The 19702-nt window shown below is 39.3% G+C and overlaps 1 protein-coding gene across 1 annotated transcript; it reads right to left on the reverse strand.

The window, feature by feature from the left end:
* Positions 1-275: 275 nt before the first annotated feature.
* On the reverse strand, positions 276-11222 carry LOC121386874. The gene is made up of 3 exons (XM_041517906.1): positions 11102-11222; positions 5678-5746; positions 276-3893 (listed from the first exon to the last, which is right to left on the reverse strand). The coding sequence occupies exons 2-3, from the start codon at positions 5742-5744 to the stop codon at positions 2485-2487; spliced, it is 1476 nt and encodes a 491-aa protein (XP_041373840.1). The 5' UTR covers positions 5745-5746; positions 11102-11222; the 3' UTR covers positions 276-2484.
* Positions 11223-19702: the final 8480 nt, after the last annotated feature.

A 19702-nucleotide genomic window follows, 5' to 3' on the forward strand; every position in this document is an offset into this window, starting at 1 on the left:
TGTGACACTCAACTTAAGATATCGTTAATATCGACTTGCAACCCCCTCCCCCAAATAGACTGACCCCCACTTCAGATGTTCCTATCCTGTATACGACCCCCAGTTCCATCACTGTAGATGTTCGATGGGTCATAGGATCAAATCCCCCGGTAGACCGATTGGTGCTGGATACCCCCTCTGAATCCGACCTGTGTATAAAGTCAGTCAGTGTTATTTGCATACTTGTGTTTGCATGTGTACAACAATTCACAAATAGTGCACAAAATAACAAGACGTTTTTAACAATACATATTTATTTGGTTACAAGGCATACAAAGTGCTTGATTAATTACTGCTACACAGTGCAACAGCGTGTAAACATGTGGTTATGTACATATTTATATATCTCACAGTTGATGTAATTATTTTGTCAGGCCCGTCTGACAGATCAAAACAGTAGAGGAGGGGGATCATAAATGTAAATAATGCAGGTCCGTACTTAGTCTGAACTAAGAGGGGTGTCAGTTCAAAAAGAGTCGGTGTATAGTAATAGAGGGTCTGTGCCCAGAAAAGTCGCCTGTTGATTAAAAATAACAACAACAATTTATTTAGGCGTGCAACTGACCCTACATCCCTTGCCCCCTTCTCCGTACGGATCTGTAATGATAAAAACAAGTTAAGTTTCTGAATCACATTGTACTAGGCTACATTTTAAGTTAATTAGCTTATCTACCATTTGCATACTTGTAAAGACAAAAGTGGAAGGGACCAGCACCACTTCCAGAGTCAAACGGCACTGGTTTGAAATTCCAACCTATATACATGTGCTACTGACCCCTTATCACCTCATAAACCTACTTAGGTAGATAAAGTCGGGGGGTCAAGGATATGACGGCCCTTATTAGATATTTAAAAACATATGTAGCCAGATGCATGCATTTATTTCGTGAACGGCATTGTAGATAACGTTCCATAAACATATTACTCTATAACTATATTAACTATATACCAAAATGAACATAAAAATTAAATATATATATACATTAGTTTTTAACAACATCATAACCGACATGTTGCGTGATACAGACGCGTGTGCAGGAATTTTAGTGGGGAGGGTATCTGGCTCTAGACTGATGATCGAAGTTTATGGGGGGGGGGGGGGGGGGGGAGGGGGGGGGGGTCGAGTCATACTCCCCCGAAAAATAAATTAGAAAAAACTAAATGTCCCCCCCCCCCCCCCCTCTCCCCCTCCTCCATCTGCACATGCGCCAGTGATAAAATAAGTATATACAAAAACGAATGTTAAACATATATAGGCGGAACTTGCCAAGATAAGATAATTGGTGTGCATGGGTTTTAGCGGGTAGGGTTAATCTGGACTGGTGATAAAAATATATGGTGATGGTGATGTGAGTTAGGGGTCGAGCCATACTCCCCCGAAAAATATATTGGAAACAAACAAAATGTACCCCCCTCCCCCCAATTGCACATGCGCCATGGATAAAATAAGTATATACAAAAATGAATGTTAAACATATTTAAACATATACATGCCTACACGGAGCAGAACTTGCCAATATAAGATCATTGTATTTAATGTAAACATTCCATATTTGGTACAGCATGAAGACAATGACAAAAAAAGTTTAAACAAAGAAAGTAATAAAATAAATAAAATATGTCCAAATGATTATAAAACCTGGGCGAAAACCTCCAAATGCCATTTGATACAATCTTAAGCCATGAACTACCAAACAAAATGCAAATTTACTAAACGTAATGATTAGTCAACTCATCAGACTCGTGGGAGGGGTGATGGTGGTGGTTGGTGGGGGAGAGGCAGTAGGCATACCCCCATTTGAAGAGGAACATTTTTAGTTTTTATGTTTCTTTTTACTGTTCTTTTTTTTTGTAAATAAAGATACATATCTCCCTCCCCGCATCGATGGGCAGGTGTACCTCTCGCTTGCGTTCCCGCTCCCATTGAAACATGTGTGAAATGTTTCGCGTTGTTGGGTTTCATATTTTCTGTTGTGTTTCATCATCAAAGCAGATTCAGTTGTGAACAGGTAAGAATATTAATCAGCTGATAAACATTTCTATAAGTTTTGTCTTGACACTACATTAATACTCCGTCATTTTTTTTAGAAACAGAAAGAAATAAAACATTAAAATTAATTAATTAGTTAATTAATAATATTTTTTCTTTGTTGATTTTGCATATTTTCTTCCTGATCTTACCTTAATAAAATATGTTTAATCATTTAATTAAATTAATTAGTAAATGGTTCGAACCGTTCAGTTGTCTTTAATATAAAACTTGTAATTGTATTTTGTGTATAATATTACCAGACATTGTTTTTAATTAGATCTTGAAATTTAATTAGCTAATGCATTAATTAGTAACTGTTTGACTGGACGTTTACTAAAAGTATTAAAGTATTTAATCTGTTTTGTTATTTTAAACGATCTCATTTCACAAACACAAAGTCAGTTGGAAGAGTTTCATGGGTTAGCTTTTCTCCATGTAAATATTTTAACGTGTGCATCTTTCTGGGCGACATAAAGTTCATCCCGATCACAACAGACAGACAGTGGTCCGGAAATTCCATCCTGGTCCGTGATGACTTCACGGATGACCTCTCCATCACGTGACAACTGGACAATACAATTTCTCTGATCATCACAAACATAAAGAAAGTCTTCATAGTCTTGCGCGACATCGACTAGATAACGTAGCCTTGCTGATACATGTGACTGCCACGTGACGCGTCCTGATGACGACACAGATTTCAAACTGTCGTCTAACTTTGATACAACCTTCAGATAATGGCCTGTCACTGTGAGGCGTGTTGGGCCGGGGGACAAATCGCGGGGGAGAGACTGAATAACGCGACCCCTCTCATCCAGTATGTCTACACACACACCACACCACTCACCGACTGCCAGACGGTTGCTAGCTAACACTGTTATGTAGCAGTACCGTTTCTCAGTGTTCAGTGTGTTTGTCCGGTGGATGTCGTCTTGGATATCCAGATAAAATATTTGATGTTCATCTGGCAAGGCGACAACAACCTGATGGTAATCTAACCTAGCAAGACCGAATGGTGGACAGGGAAGTTTGTATTTAAATAAAAATTTAGAGATTTCAGTAGAGAAACATTTTATACATTCGTTGTTACGATCACTTACAACAAATTTCTTTTCCCTTTCCAGAACCGCAATTGATTGTAGACGAGGATCACGTTCATCTGATGATATCTTTGTTTGAAGTGTATCTGTCAGTATCAGTCTGTCTGTCCGCCTGTCTGGCCGGGTGTCTGCCAGGTTCGGTATGTAATAATTTCTGCCTGGTTTTTCCAGATATATTATGTAGGGTTTACATATTTCTCCAATGTTAACAGAAAAAGTTTCAGTGTTTTTCTTTATCGAGTAGTTCAAAGTAATTTTCAACTCGACAATTTCAGGCTTACGATTTGTTTCAGAAATTTCTGACGCTAATTTTTGTAATTTATCAATATCTGTTTCGATGTCAGCATCTGATCCTGATGTTATGAGGTTTTCACCCAGTTTTAAGTTTTGTTTTGCTTTAGCCAATAACTGTTTATTTTTAGTGAATGTTGTGTCAACGTCATTCTTAGAAGTTACAATACAACTTTCTAAATCTTTTATCAGCCTGTCCTGCTCCGCGTTGACAGATTTAACTATTTCTTGTGTCAGTTTCTTAATTATGTCCGCCCCTCTCCGGTAGATCTCGGCATATGCTTCCACTTTGCTGACTTCCAAACCAGTTTTTAATCTGTCTACTTCTGTCTGGATGTTGGCCTCCAGAATGCCGCAAAGTGACCTCAACGTCTCGCAGATTGTCAGTAAATCGTTTTTTAGTGGCCGTTTCTTTGCAGAGGGGGCACCACCTAGGAAACAAAATTACAAATAATAAATAATTACATGTATATTTATATGAAATTAAGTATCTCCTCTAGCATAGCCTAATTTGGTGCCACTCATAGCTGTATGCAATGTGTGATATTAATAATAATAAACATACCTAATCACTGGCGTAGGAAGCGGGAGGGGGGGGGGGAGGAGGGGAAAGTGTGGCATGTGCCCCCCTTTTCAGATAGTTTGTAAATATAAAAGTGTGTACGTTCCTACGCCACTGCTAATTAAATGTAATAATATGTGTAATAATTAATTTGTAAGATAACTACTTTTGTAAAATCCATTATATGGTAAAGAATTCATGATTAATATTAAATTTTAAGATAATAATAAACCTATTAAAGAAAATATTAATTCTAGTACATTTTGTTTTTTAAACGAATGAATGAATGAATGAATGAATGTTTAAATGACACCCCAGCACAAACAAAAAAACAAAAAACAAAAACCCACAACAACATTGGGTATCATTAATGTTCTTTTAATGCAATGAGTTGAGAAATGTCAATGTGAAAACTTAACATTGAATTAAATTCAAACAATTAAATTAAAAATTATATTACAGATGTACAGCTTTATGAAAGAAACTTGTGTTTAAATAATCATCATTAATATTTTATAGTAAAAGTATTTTGTCTGTAAAATATTTAATTGATATTTAACCATTGCATCAATAGTTTTAGAATAAGAGATCATACTGAAAAAAAGTCAGCTTTATTTATTAATTATTTAAAAAAAAAAAAATATTTTTACTATATTTACACCCAGGGTTTTGGCCAAATGGTATGAAGAGTAAAATTATGTACCCTGAAATGGTGGACATTAAGTGATAATATTTTTATAATTTTAAGACAGACTGCAAGAGATCTGCTGTTTAAAATGTGTCTGAGCCTAATCCTGTGTTTGTGTATTTGTGCGAATTCACTGTAAACTAGTTATAATTAGCAACATGCAAATTGGTTAACCCTTCATTCTACTCAGTGTTTGGTTAAATGTTTTGGGATGTATTATTTAGAAAACTCTAACCCCCCCCCCCCCCCCCCCCCGTCCCCCAAAACCAACTCACATCTGCATTCTACTATTATGGCGTTTATTTAAGATTAAAAATATACTAGTATATTAAATAGTACAAACTAACATTATAAATTATGTATTTCAATATTGTGATTGTTTAAATTAACAATTGTGAGGAAAAAAAATAATGTACGAAGAATTTTCTTTTTTAATAATAATAATAATAGTAATAACAATAATATATATATATATATATATATATATATATATATATATATATATATATATATATATATATATATAAAAGTATAATAATACGTGTAATAATCAGCATATTAATAAATATAGTAATGATTTTAATAAAATTATAAAATAACTGTCAAATAGTAATGACTCAAACAGTGATTTGTTGTTACACAAGTCATAATTTGATCAGTTGAGACATGTAAATAGCAATAAAAAATGTTTTAATTAGCTTTATGTGTTACAATATTTTACTCTACAGTTACATTGTGTATGTAAGTTTACAGGAAACAACTTAAAGGCTGGCCTAACTCTATTACTGTTAAACAATTATAACTTAATCTTAATTAATAAAATATCTAACCAAAACTTAATTAATATCACTTCTAATTGCAGCATTGTAGTCTTAGTTAGATCACATAAATATGTTAGCTAGACTGCTAACATTTACTAGCATTTAACTAGCATGGAAACATCAAAACAGACACTTCACACCCACCAACACTTTCACCAAACTCAGGACCGAGTACCAAGTCCGCAGCAGATTTCAGAAAGGAAAAGGCCATATCTGAAAATAGAAATGAGAAACATTGTTTCATAATATTAATAATAATAATAATAATAATAATAATAAATTAATATTATTATTAATAGTAAGGATAACAATCATTGTTTTTATATGATGATGAGATTTATTAATTTATTTATCCTATTTCCTTCAATAGTTGAAAATACCAGTAAAATAATGTTATCAGTTACTAATAATATTTATAATTTCTACACTACAGCGGTTATCACCTAGTCACTAGTATTACCAACACAGTACCTAGTCACTAGTGCTATCACCACACTACAGCGGTTATTACCTAAAGACTAGTGATATCACCACAGTGCAGTGGTTATCACGTAGTCACTAGTGATATCACAACAGTACAGTGGTTATCATATATTCACTAGTGCTGTCACCACAGTACAGTGGTTATCATGTACTCACCTGTCTATCACCATAGTACAGTGGTTATCACCTTACCACTAGTGCTGTCACCACGGTGCAGTGGTTATTATGTAGTCACTAATGCTACCACCATATTTCAGTGCTTATCACAATCACTAGTGCTATCACAATCACTAGTGCTATCATAACAGTACAGTGGTTATAATTTGGTCACTGGTGCCATCACCACAGTACAGCGGTTATGACCTTGCCACTAGTGCTATGACCACATTACAGTGGTTATGACTTAGTCACTAGTGCCATCACTACAGTACAGCGGTTATCACCTTGTCACTAGTAATATCACCACAGTACACTTTAAAAACAAAACCCAACTCTGTTTTGGTATATGTTGCATGGTGCCAAAGAAGAGAGTTCTGTGTCAAAGTTCGAGGTATACCCTCAAATATTTATAGAGTTAAAAACAGCTCTGGCTGTGATTGGTAATAATATGTGACATTGATTATATTAATTATTTGTGCAAATACTATTATCCATTGACAATAAAAAAAATACACTTTTATTTGTTATACAGTTGTTATGCGGTATATACCAGAGGTTGAACCTAATGCAGGGTACTCCAAAAATGGATCTGCAATTGTCAGCAAAAATGACGGTTGCTAATAAACACATTAATTAAATCTCTTAAACGGTATGTGTGACTCCCTGTTTTCTTGCAGGTATATTACATGTGAGGTGCCACACTTTGTATTGCTGAACGTCTTGGGTGTGTTGATACGCTGCTCATATCAGTTTTATTAGTTAACGTTAACATTATCGGCAATAGAAATTGATTTGGTCTGTTTGAACCTGTTATAATACAGCTATTTTGTTAATTTGAATGACGTCAGTTTTCCAATGACGTCACATTTACATCCCATTACAATAACAAACTAGGTACATGACGTTTACGTTTAAAGAATGCTGAAAAATCCAATGCAAAATTGCTATTTATTACCCCAGCGGTCACTCATAACAGTGAAAATATTTTCCATATTTTCTCAGTGAGAAATATTCTGCATTGGTCTAACGAACAATACTATTGGACAATTTGACACTTACAAACCAATGGCCTTATCGGTACTAAATATGACGTCATCACGATTTGGCAAACACAAAATGACGTCATGTACTTTAAAGAGTTTGCGTTTACGTCTCTCTATTTTTGGTGTTAAATTTATAACAAAATGTCATTTTAATGCAATTCCTTATAGATTTTGTAGCAGAATAAAGAAAACTTTTGTTTTTGAAAATTATCTATGAACGTGATTAAATTACAAAGTTATAGCAATTCTCAGAACACTGCGTAAAGTGGTTTACACCGTTCCTATACAGGTTGGCCTTCGTGCATGTGCGTCGAAAATAAAGGCTTTTAGAGAAAAATATAGCTGAGGTAATAAATAGAATAACAAACTCGGTACCAGTTATTATTAAATTTATGTCCCTCGTGAAATCATTTTCATTTGTCATTCGCTAAAGCTCGTGACAACTGAAAATTATTTCACTCGGGACATAAATTTGATAATAACTGGTAACTCGTTTATTATCCTCTATTGAATTTTTTTTAATTTAAAAAAAAAAGAAGTTTTTTAGTTTTGAACATTACTATTGCACCTGAATGAGTTTAAAGAAAATCTTGTTGTATATATATATATATATATATAAAAAGTACCTTTTACGAAATTTGGATTTCAAGTGAAATTACGGCAAGATATGTTATATTTGTTGTGTACAAAGCCAAAACAAGGGTACAAAGAGTGACTAATGTCGACCTTAATGATAATTAAAGATAGGAGAGTAATTTAGTGTAGTTGTTACAAATGTGGTTCGAAGTTTAGTGATCCAGATAAAATGTGTGTGCTCTTATAACATACACATTAATTTAAGAGAGAGAGAGAGAGAGAGAGAGAGAGAGAGAGAGAGAGAGAGAGAGAGAGAGAGAGAGAGAGAGAGAGAGAGAGAGAGAGAGAACGAAACATTATTAATTTCATAATAATAATGCAATACTAATACAACAACAGTATATTTAACAGACCCCCGAAAAAAGTTAAGTCGACCTTTGTTTTGTCTTCTTACTCAATAAATATAACATCTTTAGTCTTATTGTAATTTGAGTTCATTTAAGTTTTAAAGATGAAATAAATAGAAAGTAGGCCTACCATTCGTCATATAGGCCTATAACAATTTGCGTTTGATATGTTATAACTTATATTTATTGTGTAAGCAGCGGCGCAGCGAGGGGGTTACAGGGGGTCCATGTGCCCCCTCCTAATCAAACCTGTTTGTGTGAAAAGGGTGTGAAAATTGACTGAAGGGCCAACAAAAAACAATTTAAAAATATGTTCGGCTTATATCACAGCTAGATCTGATAGGCCCCGAAATGCATGTGAGATAGCAATAAAAGTAATAGGCCTATCTATTGTGAAAATATATCAAAATTATCAATGTACACCAAATTAATTACCTATTGAATGTGTAAATAAAATTAATATACTAAATAAATAATTTGTTGTCCGGGAAAGTTACAGCTCTATAGCCTGAACAGGGGCGGCACTTTTCAACGAGGTACGGCCATACCATTTATGTTTTTGTGGGTTATATTTGTTATATCTGTAAAAATGTCCTTTACAGGTGAATTTGAAAGGAGAGTCGAGTCGAGCCGTATCACATTTTGTTTTACACCGTGCCGCCCCTGCTGAAGGTTCAATGGTCCGAAGGTTCAACACAAACCCTATAGTCCGTCTCACAGCGAACCCCTTTTTTTCACACTATAGAATTTACTAGAAGTTATTTATTTATTCGCCAATGGCACACAAAAATAGTATAGTTTTTCCAAAACACTTTACTTTTCTTCTTACGTCAAACCAAACTGAAATTATTTACTGACTTTTTTTTTTCTTTCTTTTTTTCACAGAATGATGGGACGGACTACCTAACCCCGGACTTTTGAACCTTCGGACGATAGAGCGGTCCCCGTCCGGAAATACGGAATCTAAAGAAAAACCAGTGATTCCTGGAAAATCTCAACATGCACATCACCATCTAGGTATATATGATTTGTTTTCACAATCATGAAAACTAAAAAAAAAACCCAGTCGTCTGCTGCTATTCTGTATGGAATTCCGTCCTCTATTGGAGCACCTGTGAAAATTGCGACCGGACCGTACAACCGGCGAAAAAAACAGAGAAAAAAAAAAGCGGCACGTAACAGGACTTCCCCCACCCTTACCCTCCAATCCGTCCCTGTGACTATCATTAATTTAACTCAAGTCTGAACCACATTGTTAACAACGACAACATGGTATCGTTATCGAAAATGGCGTAGCCATTATTTGATTTGGGGAGGGGGGGGGGGGGGGCGAGGCGGCGCAACCCACACTATGTTCGTCCCATAGGGAACACCGTTTTCGATACTATGGAATGTACTAGCCTACAAATTATTTATTTCCGAGCAGATTGATTTGTAAATTACACACACAAATTTGTTGGTTTGTTGGGGTGGGGGGGGGGGGGGGGGGGTTCTTTCTTTTTTTCTTCTTATTTCCAAAACACTTTTACTTTTCTTCTTACATCAAACCAAATTGAAATTGACAACAAAAAAACAACCAAAAAACCAACAAAAAACAAACAACATCCGTGGTTTTCCTCTCATGGAACATTGTGTTTCTTCGCATTTTAATCATCCTATCCGCAGGGGGGGGGGGGGGGGGGGGGGGGGAATCGAACATGTAAATTTTGGGGTCCAGGTTTTGAAAGCTATATGTCCTAAATGATGACCTTACACAACAAATTACGTTGTGAAGATATCGGAGCGCTAAGATAGCTTCGAAAATCTGGGCCCTGAATCTAAATGCGGACACGTTTCTTATTCCGTTTCCTTGCAAAGGGATTTCCTCTTTTTTACAGTTTCACCAATTTCCACCCCTGTTTTATAGAATGATCGGACGGACTATAGGTATGTATGCATGTTTGATTTTATAAAAAGTAATACAGTAAAAGAAAAAATTATTGGGTTGACACTTGTTGTTTTGAGACGGCCCCTGGAAGACGGAATGGCTGATTGGGCGATCATGTGACGCAACGTCACAATATAGGTCGGCGAACTTAGAATTCTGCTGTCCGGAGTTTGCCGAAGCTTAGCTCAATGTGGGTGCTGTCGGGTTTCTTTCTGTAGTGTGTGTATTAGTGATTAATATCTGAAATTGTTTTAATCAAGTAACTCGAAAATGGTCGATGTAAAGGTATTTGACGTCAAGCATAGGAGTATTGTGGTATTAGAGCGGAAATCTTTGACAACTTTGTGGTTGTCGGCAATTGCCAAAAAAATACATAGCTTGGTCTGTAATAAGTGCGTATTTATGTCCAAATGTCCGTCTAGCTCTCTTACAGTCAGAGTACTCGGGCTACTTCTAGTGCAGGTGGTCCCTCCTTCCACCACCCCCACCTTTCCTGTCCTGGACCAAGGCGTGCTCTACAACAGATGGCTCTGAATGACCAGGACCTAAACAGTATGTCCGTGCACACAAGGAATCGGGAAGTAGCCCAGTGGTAAAGCGCTCACTCGATCTGCGGTCGGACTGGGATCGATCCCCGTCGATGGGCCCATTGACTGACATATCAGAGGCCGTGGTATGTACTACCCTGTCTGTGGGATCATGCATATAAAAGATCCCGTTCTGCTACTCGAACAGAGTAGCAGGTTTCCTCTCTAAAATTACGAAATGTTTGATATCCAATAGCTGATAAAATCTATGAATGTGCTCTAGTAGTGTCGTTAAACGAATTAAACTTTAACATTAACTACATAATCTTTCAGAGAAAATTCGCTTTATTTGTTTTCATTAGTATCAAATAACATCAAGATGAAAACTGAAATAAGCTTAATGCTTAAGTAAATAAACACTAACTTCATAAATAATAGTTACTTACTGATATTAGCCGTTCACAACAAAATGTTGAGTTGTCGAAAAGATAGAATACTGTTGTAAAACGAGCGAGTTGTTTCTAGACTGGTGTCGTCTTTGAGAGTGACTCTGGACGGTATATCAGGGTAACTTAAACACGCTGTTGGAAACAGTTACCCATGGCGATACGTAAACAGATCGTGGCATTAGTGGCACTGTGCCATGTGACGTGTTTGCTCATTTATAAACTTTCTGTACTACTATGTTGTGAGTTCATTGTTACACGTTGTTATGATACCAAGCTCATGAAGCTGAAAGCCATTCAGGGCTGATGTATAGACACGTTGATTCTCAGACTAGAACTCGCCAGTATATTCTATGGAACACCACGACTCTACCCGTATGATACAGCAGTTTTTCAACGGGTTCTGCATGACTGCATACTTACAGAGTGCGATGTACCAACTCATATATACAGTTTGTTGTATGAAGTATTAAAAAACACGCATAGAAAATAATAACATTAGTAATCAAGTTACAATATAAATCTGTAAAACTAAAATAACAACCCAAACAACCTAAAACTAAATATTATCAAATCGTTTCGCTTCATTTTCCATTAAATTACTAATCAGCTGCACCAATATTGAGGGAGTAAGCAGCGTCAAAAAGAACAATTATAGCATGGGGTGCAGAGCAGGGGTCAGCAGATGGCATGGCACACCACCCACTTTCCCTCATTACTCTGTTCAAAAGACTTGAAATGGCGTATTTTAACATCTGAAATTCTAAATTTTCTCGGGAAAACAGGGCTCCCCCCACCCCACCCCCCGAATAAACACCGAGACAAAATAAAACAAAATAAACAAAAACCAAACAAACAAATAAAATAAAAAAGGTTCGGGCCCACAAATACAGGTAATTTCATCCACGGACATTCGCCTCATCTCCGCCCCCATTTTCAAACACCCCCCGTGGGGCCTGTGTACCCAGAACCGGATTTAGACCTTGGGGAGCCCCGGGGCACTTCAGATTCGGGGTCCCTCATCATGGTGGGGGTGGGGGGGGGCACCAGGGGTCCCCTGTTTTTCTATTTTCTGATGCCCCCACACACACTTTGTTAATATTAATAAAACTAATTTTATAATTATTACATTTAAAAAAAAATCCGGCCCCATGTGTACCAGTCTTGGAAAGTACACTTATCCTCCCTCCCCAACTTCATGTTATTTATGTATTCGTCTGTCGCGTCATAACTCGACTCTAAAGACAGTGTGGGTGCCCTGCCCCTCAATATAAAACCATGGCCAAGCCAGTGCAAAGGTACACCAACATATATATTATTCACATGATAAGTAGCAAGATATTACGTACCCCACTAAGAAACAATAAATGCATTGTATTCACCTGGTAAACATTTTTTTTTTTTCCGGGGCACTTCAAATTTCGAGGAGGGGTTACGCAGCACTCTCCCCTTGTATCCGCGCCTGTAATGCCCACTAAGTCGTCATCTTAAAGCGGCATTCCCTGGTATATTTTTATTATTTAAGTATTTAGAACAGAAAATCCCATTACGTTTGGTGTATATAAGACGCCGCACTCCGAATTAGTTTCACTACACTGGCTTTTCCAAGTTAAAAATAAACCCAGCATTTTGAAAGTGGAACACTTTTGGCGGGCGTTCACTGGGCTAAAAATAGTACGGTTCGGCTATTTTTGCATTACAAAAACCGAGCGGATTCTAGCAGTCAATTCCTAGCAGCCAATTACGCTAGCAGCCAATTTCAGCAGACACTCATTGCGACGTTCTAAACACCGGACTCATACGCCTTTCGATTGTTACCTGTATTTAACACTTTAAACACACTGTTATGCTAATTTTTATTATTCACTACAACTTAAGAATTTTAGAGTTTTAAAGAGTATCTTTATATAAAAACAACACAAAAACAAAATAACAACCAAGACTAATTTGTACAGTCTTATTGTTACTAATATCCGTATAAATACAACTTAACCGTTTTACTTTTATAATATTTGAAGTATCACTTCTGTACTACGGTAATATAGGATGTCCAACTAGTTTCGTATAGACCACTCCACAACACACATTATGAAAGACGTATGAGTCCGGTGTTTAGAACGTCGCCATGCGTGTCTGCTGAAATTGGCTGCTAGCGTAATTGGATGCTACGAAGTGGCTGCTAGAATCCGCTCGGTATTACAAAATGGCGAGAATTGTTCAAACTGACTAATAAGCATTTGATGATATGCGTTAATGACGACAACTCGCGAGTGAATTAAAAGTGCAGTTATGCTTGTATTTGAACTTAGAACTTGATTGTATACGATTGAAACCAGAACATTGCAGCTTTAATGAATCAGTATTCCCGACATGTTTCCCAATATAGGCTAATCGAAACATGTGGTCCAAGCCAGACTCAGTAAATTGCAAAAACCCATATATTTTCTACGTCCGATTCCGACTATTAAGCAAGGCGCAATTTGCCCGCTAAAAGTAAATTATAAAATTTCTTCAGGACCATGGTGAAGTCATGGGGGCGTGGTACAAGATAGTTACCTCAGCCGTAACACGATCATTACACCCGCCACTCAACGGCCGCAGTAACCGTGGTCTAACTAGACGAATCTCTCGTAACGATCATTTCGCCCGCCACTCAACGGCCGCAATAGCCGTGGTTTAACTAGACGAATCTCTCGTCACGATCATTTCGCCCGCCACTCAACGGCCGCAATAGCCGTGGTTTAACTAGACGAATCTCTCGTCACGATCATTTCGCCCGCCACTCAACGGCCGCAATAGCCGTGGTTAAACTAGACGAATCTCTCGTCACGACCATTACACCCGCCACTCAACGGCCGCAATAGCCGTGGTCTAACTAGACGAATCTCTCGTAATGATCATTTCGCCCGCCACTCAACGGCCGCAATAGCCGTGGTTTAACTAGACGAATCTCTCATCACGATCATTTCGCCCGCCACTCAACGGCCGCAATAGCCGTGGTTTAACTAGACGAATCTCTCGTCACGATCATTTCGCCCGCCACTCAACGGCCGCAATAGCCGTGGTTTAACTAGACGAATCTCTCGTCACGATCATTTCGCCCGCCACTCAGCGGCCGCAATAGCCGTGGTTTAACTAGACGAATCTCTCGTCACGACCATTACACCCGCCACGACCATTACACCCGCCACTCAACGGCCGCAATAACCGTGGTCTAACTAGACGAATCTCTCGTCACGACCATTACACCCGCCACTCAACGGCCGCAATAGCCGTGGTCTAACTAGACGAATCTCTCGTCACGACCATTACACCCGCCACTCAACGGCCGCAATAACCGTGGTCTAACTAGACGAATCTCTCGTCACGACCATTACACCCGCCACTCAACGGCCGCAATAACCGTGGTCTAACTAGACGAATCTCTCGTCACGACCATTACACCCGCCACTCAACGGCCGCAATAACCGTGGTCTAACTAGACAAATCTCTCGTAATGATCATTACACCCGCCACTCAACGGCCGCAATAACCGTGGTCTAACTAGACAAATCTCTCGTCACGACCATTACACCCGCCACTCAACGGCCGCAATAACCGTGGTCTAACTAGACAAATCTCTCGTCACGACCATTACACCCGCCACTCAACGGCCGCAATAACCGTGGTCTAACTAGACAAATCTCTCGTCACGACCATTACACCCGCCACTCAACGGCCGCAATAACCGTGGTCTAACTAGACAAATCTCTCGTCACGACCATTACACCCGCCACTCAACGGCCGCAATAACCGTGGTCTAACTAGACAAATCTCTCGTCACGACCATTATACCCGCCACTCAACGGCCGCAATACCGTGGTCTAACTAGACAAATCTCTCGTCACGACCATTACACCCGCCACTCAACGGCCGCAATAACCGTGGTCTAACTAGACGAATCTCTCGTCACGACCATTACACCCGCCACTCGTCACGACCATTACACCCGCCACTCAACGGCCGCAATAGCCGTGGTCTAACTAGACGAATCTCTCGTAATGATCATTACACCCGCCACTCAACGGCCGCAATAACCGTGGTCTAACTAGACAAATCTCTCGTCACGACCATTACATCCGCCACTCAACGGCCGCAATAACCGTGGTCTAACTAGACAAATCTCTCGTCACGACCATTACACCCGCCACTCAACGGCCGCAATAGCCGTGGTCTAACTAGACAAATCTCTCGTCACGACCATTACACCCGCCACTCAACGGCCGCAATAACCGTGGTCTAACTAGACGAATCTCTCGTAATGATCATTACACCCGCCACTCAACGGCCGCAATAACCGTGGTCTAACTAGACGAATCTCTCGTAATGATCATTACACTCGCCACTCAACGGCCGCAGTAACCGTGGTTTAACTAGACAAATCTCTGGTCACTACCATTACACCCGCCACTCAACGGCCGCAATAGCCGTGGTCTAACTAGACGAATCTCTCGTAATGATCATTACACTCGCCACTCAACGGCCGCAATAACCGTGGTCTAACTAGACAAATCTCTTGTAAAATTATGAGGTAACTATAACTTATGTTGTATTATAAGTTAATGTCCTTTCTATTGTACTCTCTCTCTCTCTCTCTCTCTCTCTCTCTCTCTCTCTCTCTCTCTCTCTCTCTCTCTCTCTCTCTCTCTCTCTCTCTCTCTGTCTGTGTGTATCTTTGTCTGTCTGTCTGTCTGTCTGTCTGTCTCTCTCTCTCTCTCTCTCTCTCTCTCTCTCTCTCTCTCTCTCTCTCTCTCTCTCTCTCTCTCTCTCTCTCTCTCTCTCTCTCTCTCTCTCTCTCTAAGACGTTTGCTAACAGCCGACCAATGTAACTGTGTTTGACCATCGAGTAAACTGAAGCCATTATGACAATTTTCTTACTTCCTATGTAATTTATATATTCATTTTAAAGATATTTCAAATGTCATATACTTATGTTTCTACGGGGCAGACATCGGTTCTATCGCGATGCATGCAACTTCGCCACGGTGGGTGAAAACCTGAATGTATAACAGATCGTACGAAAACTAAAGAAACGGATCCACAATTATCTTCTTTTCGTATGCTTTTACATGCAGCATTGTTTAATAGATCAATGTGCTCTAGTGGTGTCGTTAAAGAAAACAAACTTTAACAGGCTCTTTGATTTCCCGTGGGAACTGATCAACACGTGACTTCTTGAAGCATATATTAAGATAATGAGAATGATAGGCAGAGGGTGATAGATGAGAAAGATGAATGAATGTGTGAGACAGCTTTCACGGGATTTGAACCACTGTCGTCAGCTTGATTGTCCAGCAGCTTATTCACTAGACCACGGAGCTCACGTATTCATTAGTCATCGGCTATTGGTTGTCAAATAATTGGAAATATTTACATACAATCTTGGAGAGGAAACCCGCTACATCTTACCATTAGCAGCAAGGGATCTTTTATATGCACCACCCAACATACATGGTAGCACATACCACGGTTTTCATACACCATTGGCGGTGACGGGAAGTAGCGGGATCGATACGCATCAGGTGAAGGCTTTCCTACTGGGTTACGTCCAGTCCCATACTATAAAGAATCCAGCTGGTAAAAGAATCATCAATGACTGGCTAGTAGATGAAAACTGACTGGTTGCTATAGAGTTATATATGAACAATTCGATATTCGGTTAATCCCATTACCCCCCCCCCCCCCCCCCCTCCCCTCTCTCTCTCTCTCTCTCTCTCTCTCTCTCTCTCTCTCTCTCTCTCTCTCTCTCTCTATTGGGCTTTCCTCGTTCAAGCCAGGGCACCACGACTTGTATATCAAATGCCATGGTATGTGCTATCCTGACTGTGGGATGGTGCATATAAAAGAACCCTTGCTGCTAATCGAAAATAGTAGCTCATGAAGTAGCGACAGCGGGTTTCCTCTATCAATATCTGTGTGGTCCTTAACGATATGTCTGATACCATATAACCGTAAACAAAATGTGTGCGTCGTCAAATGAATGAAATGTTTCTGTCTGTCTGTCTCTCTCTCTCTCTCTCTCTCTCTCTCTCTCTCTCTCTCTCTCTCTCTCTCTCTCTCTCTCTCTCTCTCTCTCTCTCTCTCTCTCTCTCTCTCTCTCTCTCTCTCTCTCTCTCTCTCTCTCTCTCTCTCTCTCTCTCTCTCTCTCAAGATAAATATACTTTTAACAGTATCGTCCGTGGCCCTGTTTCGGTGGTTTCGTCGTTTGTGCTCAACAGTACGTACATTTGAAGATTTCTGATATATTTATTAAAACTCAGAATGCAACTTATATTTTTCAACCAAACAATTTTACCATTATAGCTATTCATTTGGTCAACTTATAACACAATTGCAAGACATCAGAATTGATATATTCGCGTTTCTAAAATGTTGTCTGTTAACATGGGTTCTCGAGGACTCCATTTTGTAAATTGTCTTAAAATATTTAAAATATATATATTTTTTAATAAATTATTATAAGAACATGTTTTGTTGAACAACATACATGCTTTGATAAAACACTGAAAAGTTTTGTGTCGAAAAGATTTGGCTGTAAGCTATACCACTAAACGTTTCACTCACCAAAACAGGTGACGTAGTTAACAATAGTTACTGCTGATGCATCCTACAGGTGTTGTCGCACGTGAGGTAATCTTTGCTGCATAGCGGCCTGTTTAGTGCTCATTTGAAGCGTAGAAATACTAATAAAAAGGTAACTATTTGAATAACAACTGGTTGTTTATAAATGTTGATTTAACTTGTCCACCTGTGATATATTATGTTATATTACAAATTAATGTCGTTTCTATTGTACTCTCGTCTTTAATCAGATACTGAGCTCCGTGGTGACAAGTAAACTGTTCACTAGATATATTCTCACACACAGTAATATTTTTAATAATCGGTTATTCAAAGGAGACGCGCAGATACCGATATTAAGGATTTATGCATGACTAGACCTTTGACGGAACGTTGAAGTGTGTGAAACAGTTACACAAACTGTATGTTAACACAGGTTTGACTGATCTCTGTTCGGTTACAAGTGTTCTTTATCGTGTGTTATTAAGCCCGACACACATAGACTCAGTTACACAAACTAACTAGACAGATACGTTAACACAGGTTTGACTGATCTCTGTTCGGTTACAAGTGTTCTTTATCGTGTGTTATTAAGCCCGACACACATAGAATCAGTTACACAAACTAACTAGACAGATATGTTAAGACAGGTTTGACAGATATCTGTTCGGTTACAAGTGTTCTTTATCGTGTGTTAGTAAGCCCGAAACACATAGAATCGGTTACACAAACTAACTAGACAGATATGTTAACACAGGTTTGACTGATCTCCGTTCGGTTACATGTGTTCTTTATCTTGTGTTATTAAGCCCGAGACACACATAATCGAATATTAAAGATCAGGGTAAGTGTATACTTTTATCAAGAGATTGACGTGTGTAAAACCGTTATAGGATAAGAATACATATAGATCTGTTAATTCATGTTGAAACTCTATTCGTGTGTGTAAACGTTGGTATGTTTCCATTAAGAGAACGGTACAACCACGACTGTCGTGGACACAATGTGTGGCATCGCGAGAGAGTTGTACCCAACACAGGTTGAAATGTCTGCGATACGGGATGCCATATGAACGTGCCTATATACAATAAAGGCTCAGACATCTTTATCAGTTAAAAGCTCATATAGACTGGATGCGGCTCGTGCGTGCGGTCAGACTGTTGCATCTGATGCGCCTGCGTTTTGCGTTTAGGGCAGATACACCAACTGCGTTTGTGGTGGCCGCCTGCGTTTTGCGTTTAGGGCAGATACACCAACTGCGTTTGTGGTGGCTGTCTGCGTTTTGCGTTTAGGGCAGATACACCAACTGCGTTTGTGGTGGCCGTCTGCGTTTTGCGTTTAGGGCAGATACACCAACTGCGTTTGTGGTGGCTGTCTGCGTTTTGCGTTTAGGGCAGATACACCAACTGCGTTCGGGCTGGCCGCCTGCGTTTTGTGTTTAGGGCAGATACACCAACTGCGTTTGTGGTGGCCGTCTGCGTTTTGCGTTTAGGGCAGATACACCAACTGCGTTTGTGGTGGCCGTCTGCGTTTTGCGTTTAGGGCAGATACACCAACTGCGTTTGTGGTGGCCGTCTGCGTTTTGCGTTTAGGGCAGATACACCAACTGCGTTTGTGGTGGCCGCCTGCGTTTTGCGTTTAGGGCAGATACACCAACTGCGTTTGTGGTGGCCGTCTGCGTTTTGCGTTTAGGGCAGATACACCAACTGCGTTTGTGGTGGCCGTCTGCGTTTTGCGTTTAGGGCAGGTACACCAACTGCGTTTGTGGTGGCCGTCTGCGTTTTGCGTTTAGGGCAGATACACCAACTGCGTTCGGGCTGGCCGCATGCGTTTTGCGTTTAGGACAGATAAACAACTGCGTTCGGGCTACCCGTATGCGTTTTGCGTTTAGTGCAAACACACCAAATGCGTTCAATATGGCCGCCAGTGATTTGCGTTTAGTGCAGATCTATACACCAACTTCGTTCAATTTGGCGCATGCGTTTTGTGTTTAGGGCAGAT

Source organism: Gigantopelta aegis, chromosome 12 (assembly GCF_016097555.1).
Source record: "Gigantopelta aegis isolate Gae_Host chromosome 12, Gae_host_genome, whole genome shotgun sequence".
Taxonomy (NCBI): Eukaryota; Metazoa; Mollusca; class Gastropoda; order Neomphalida; family Peltospiridae; genus Gigantopelta; species Gigantopelta aegis.

Excerpts from the sequence above, each read along its gene's own strand:
- LOC121386874 (XM_041517906.1), bottom strand. The coding sequence starts at position 5,744 with ATGGCCTTTTCCTTTCTGAAATCTGCTGCGGACTTGGTACTCGGTCCT. Across the intron at positions 3,894-5,677 it reads TGAGTTTGGTGAAAGTGTTG|GTGGTGCCCCCTCTGCAAAG; the intron begins GTGGGTGTGAAG and ends TTTGTTTCCTAG.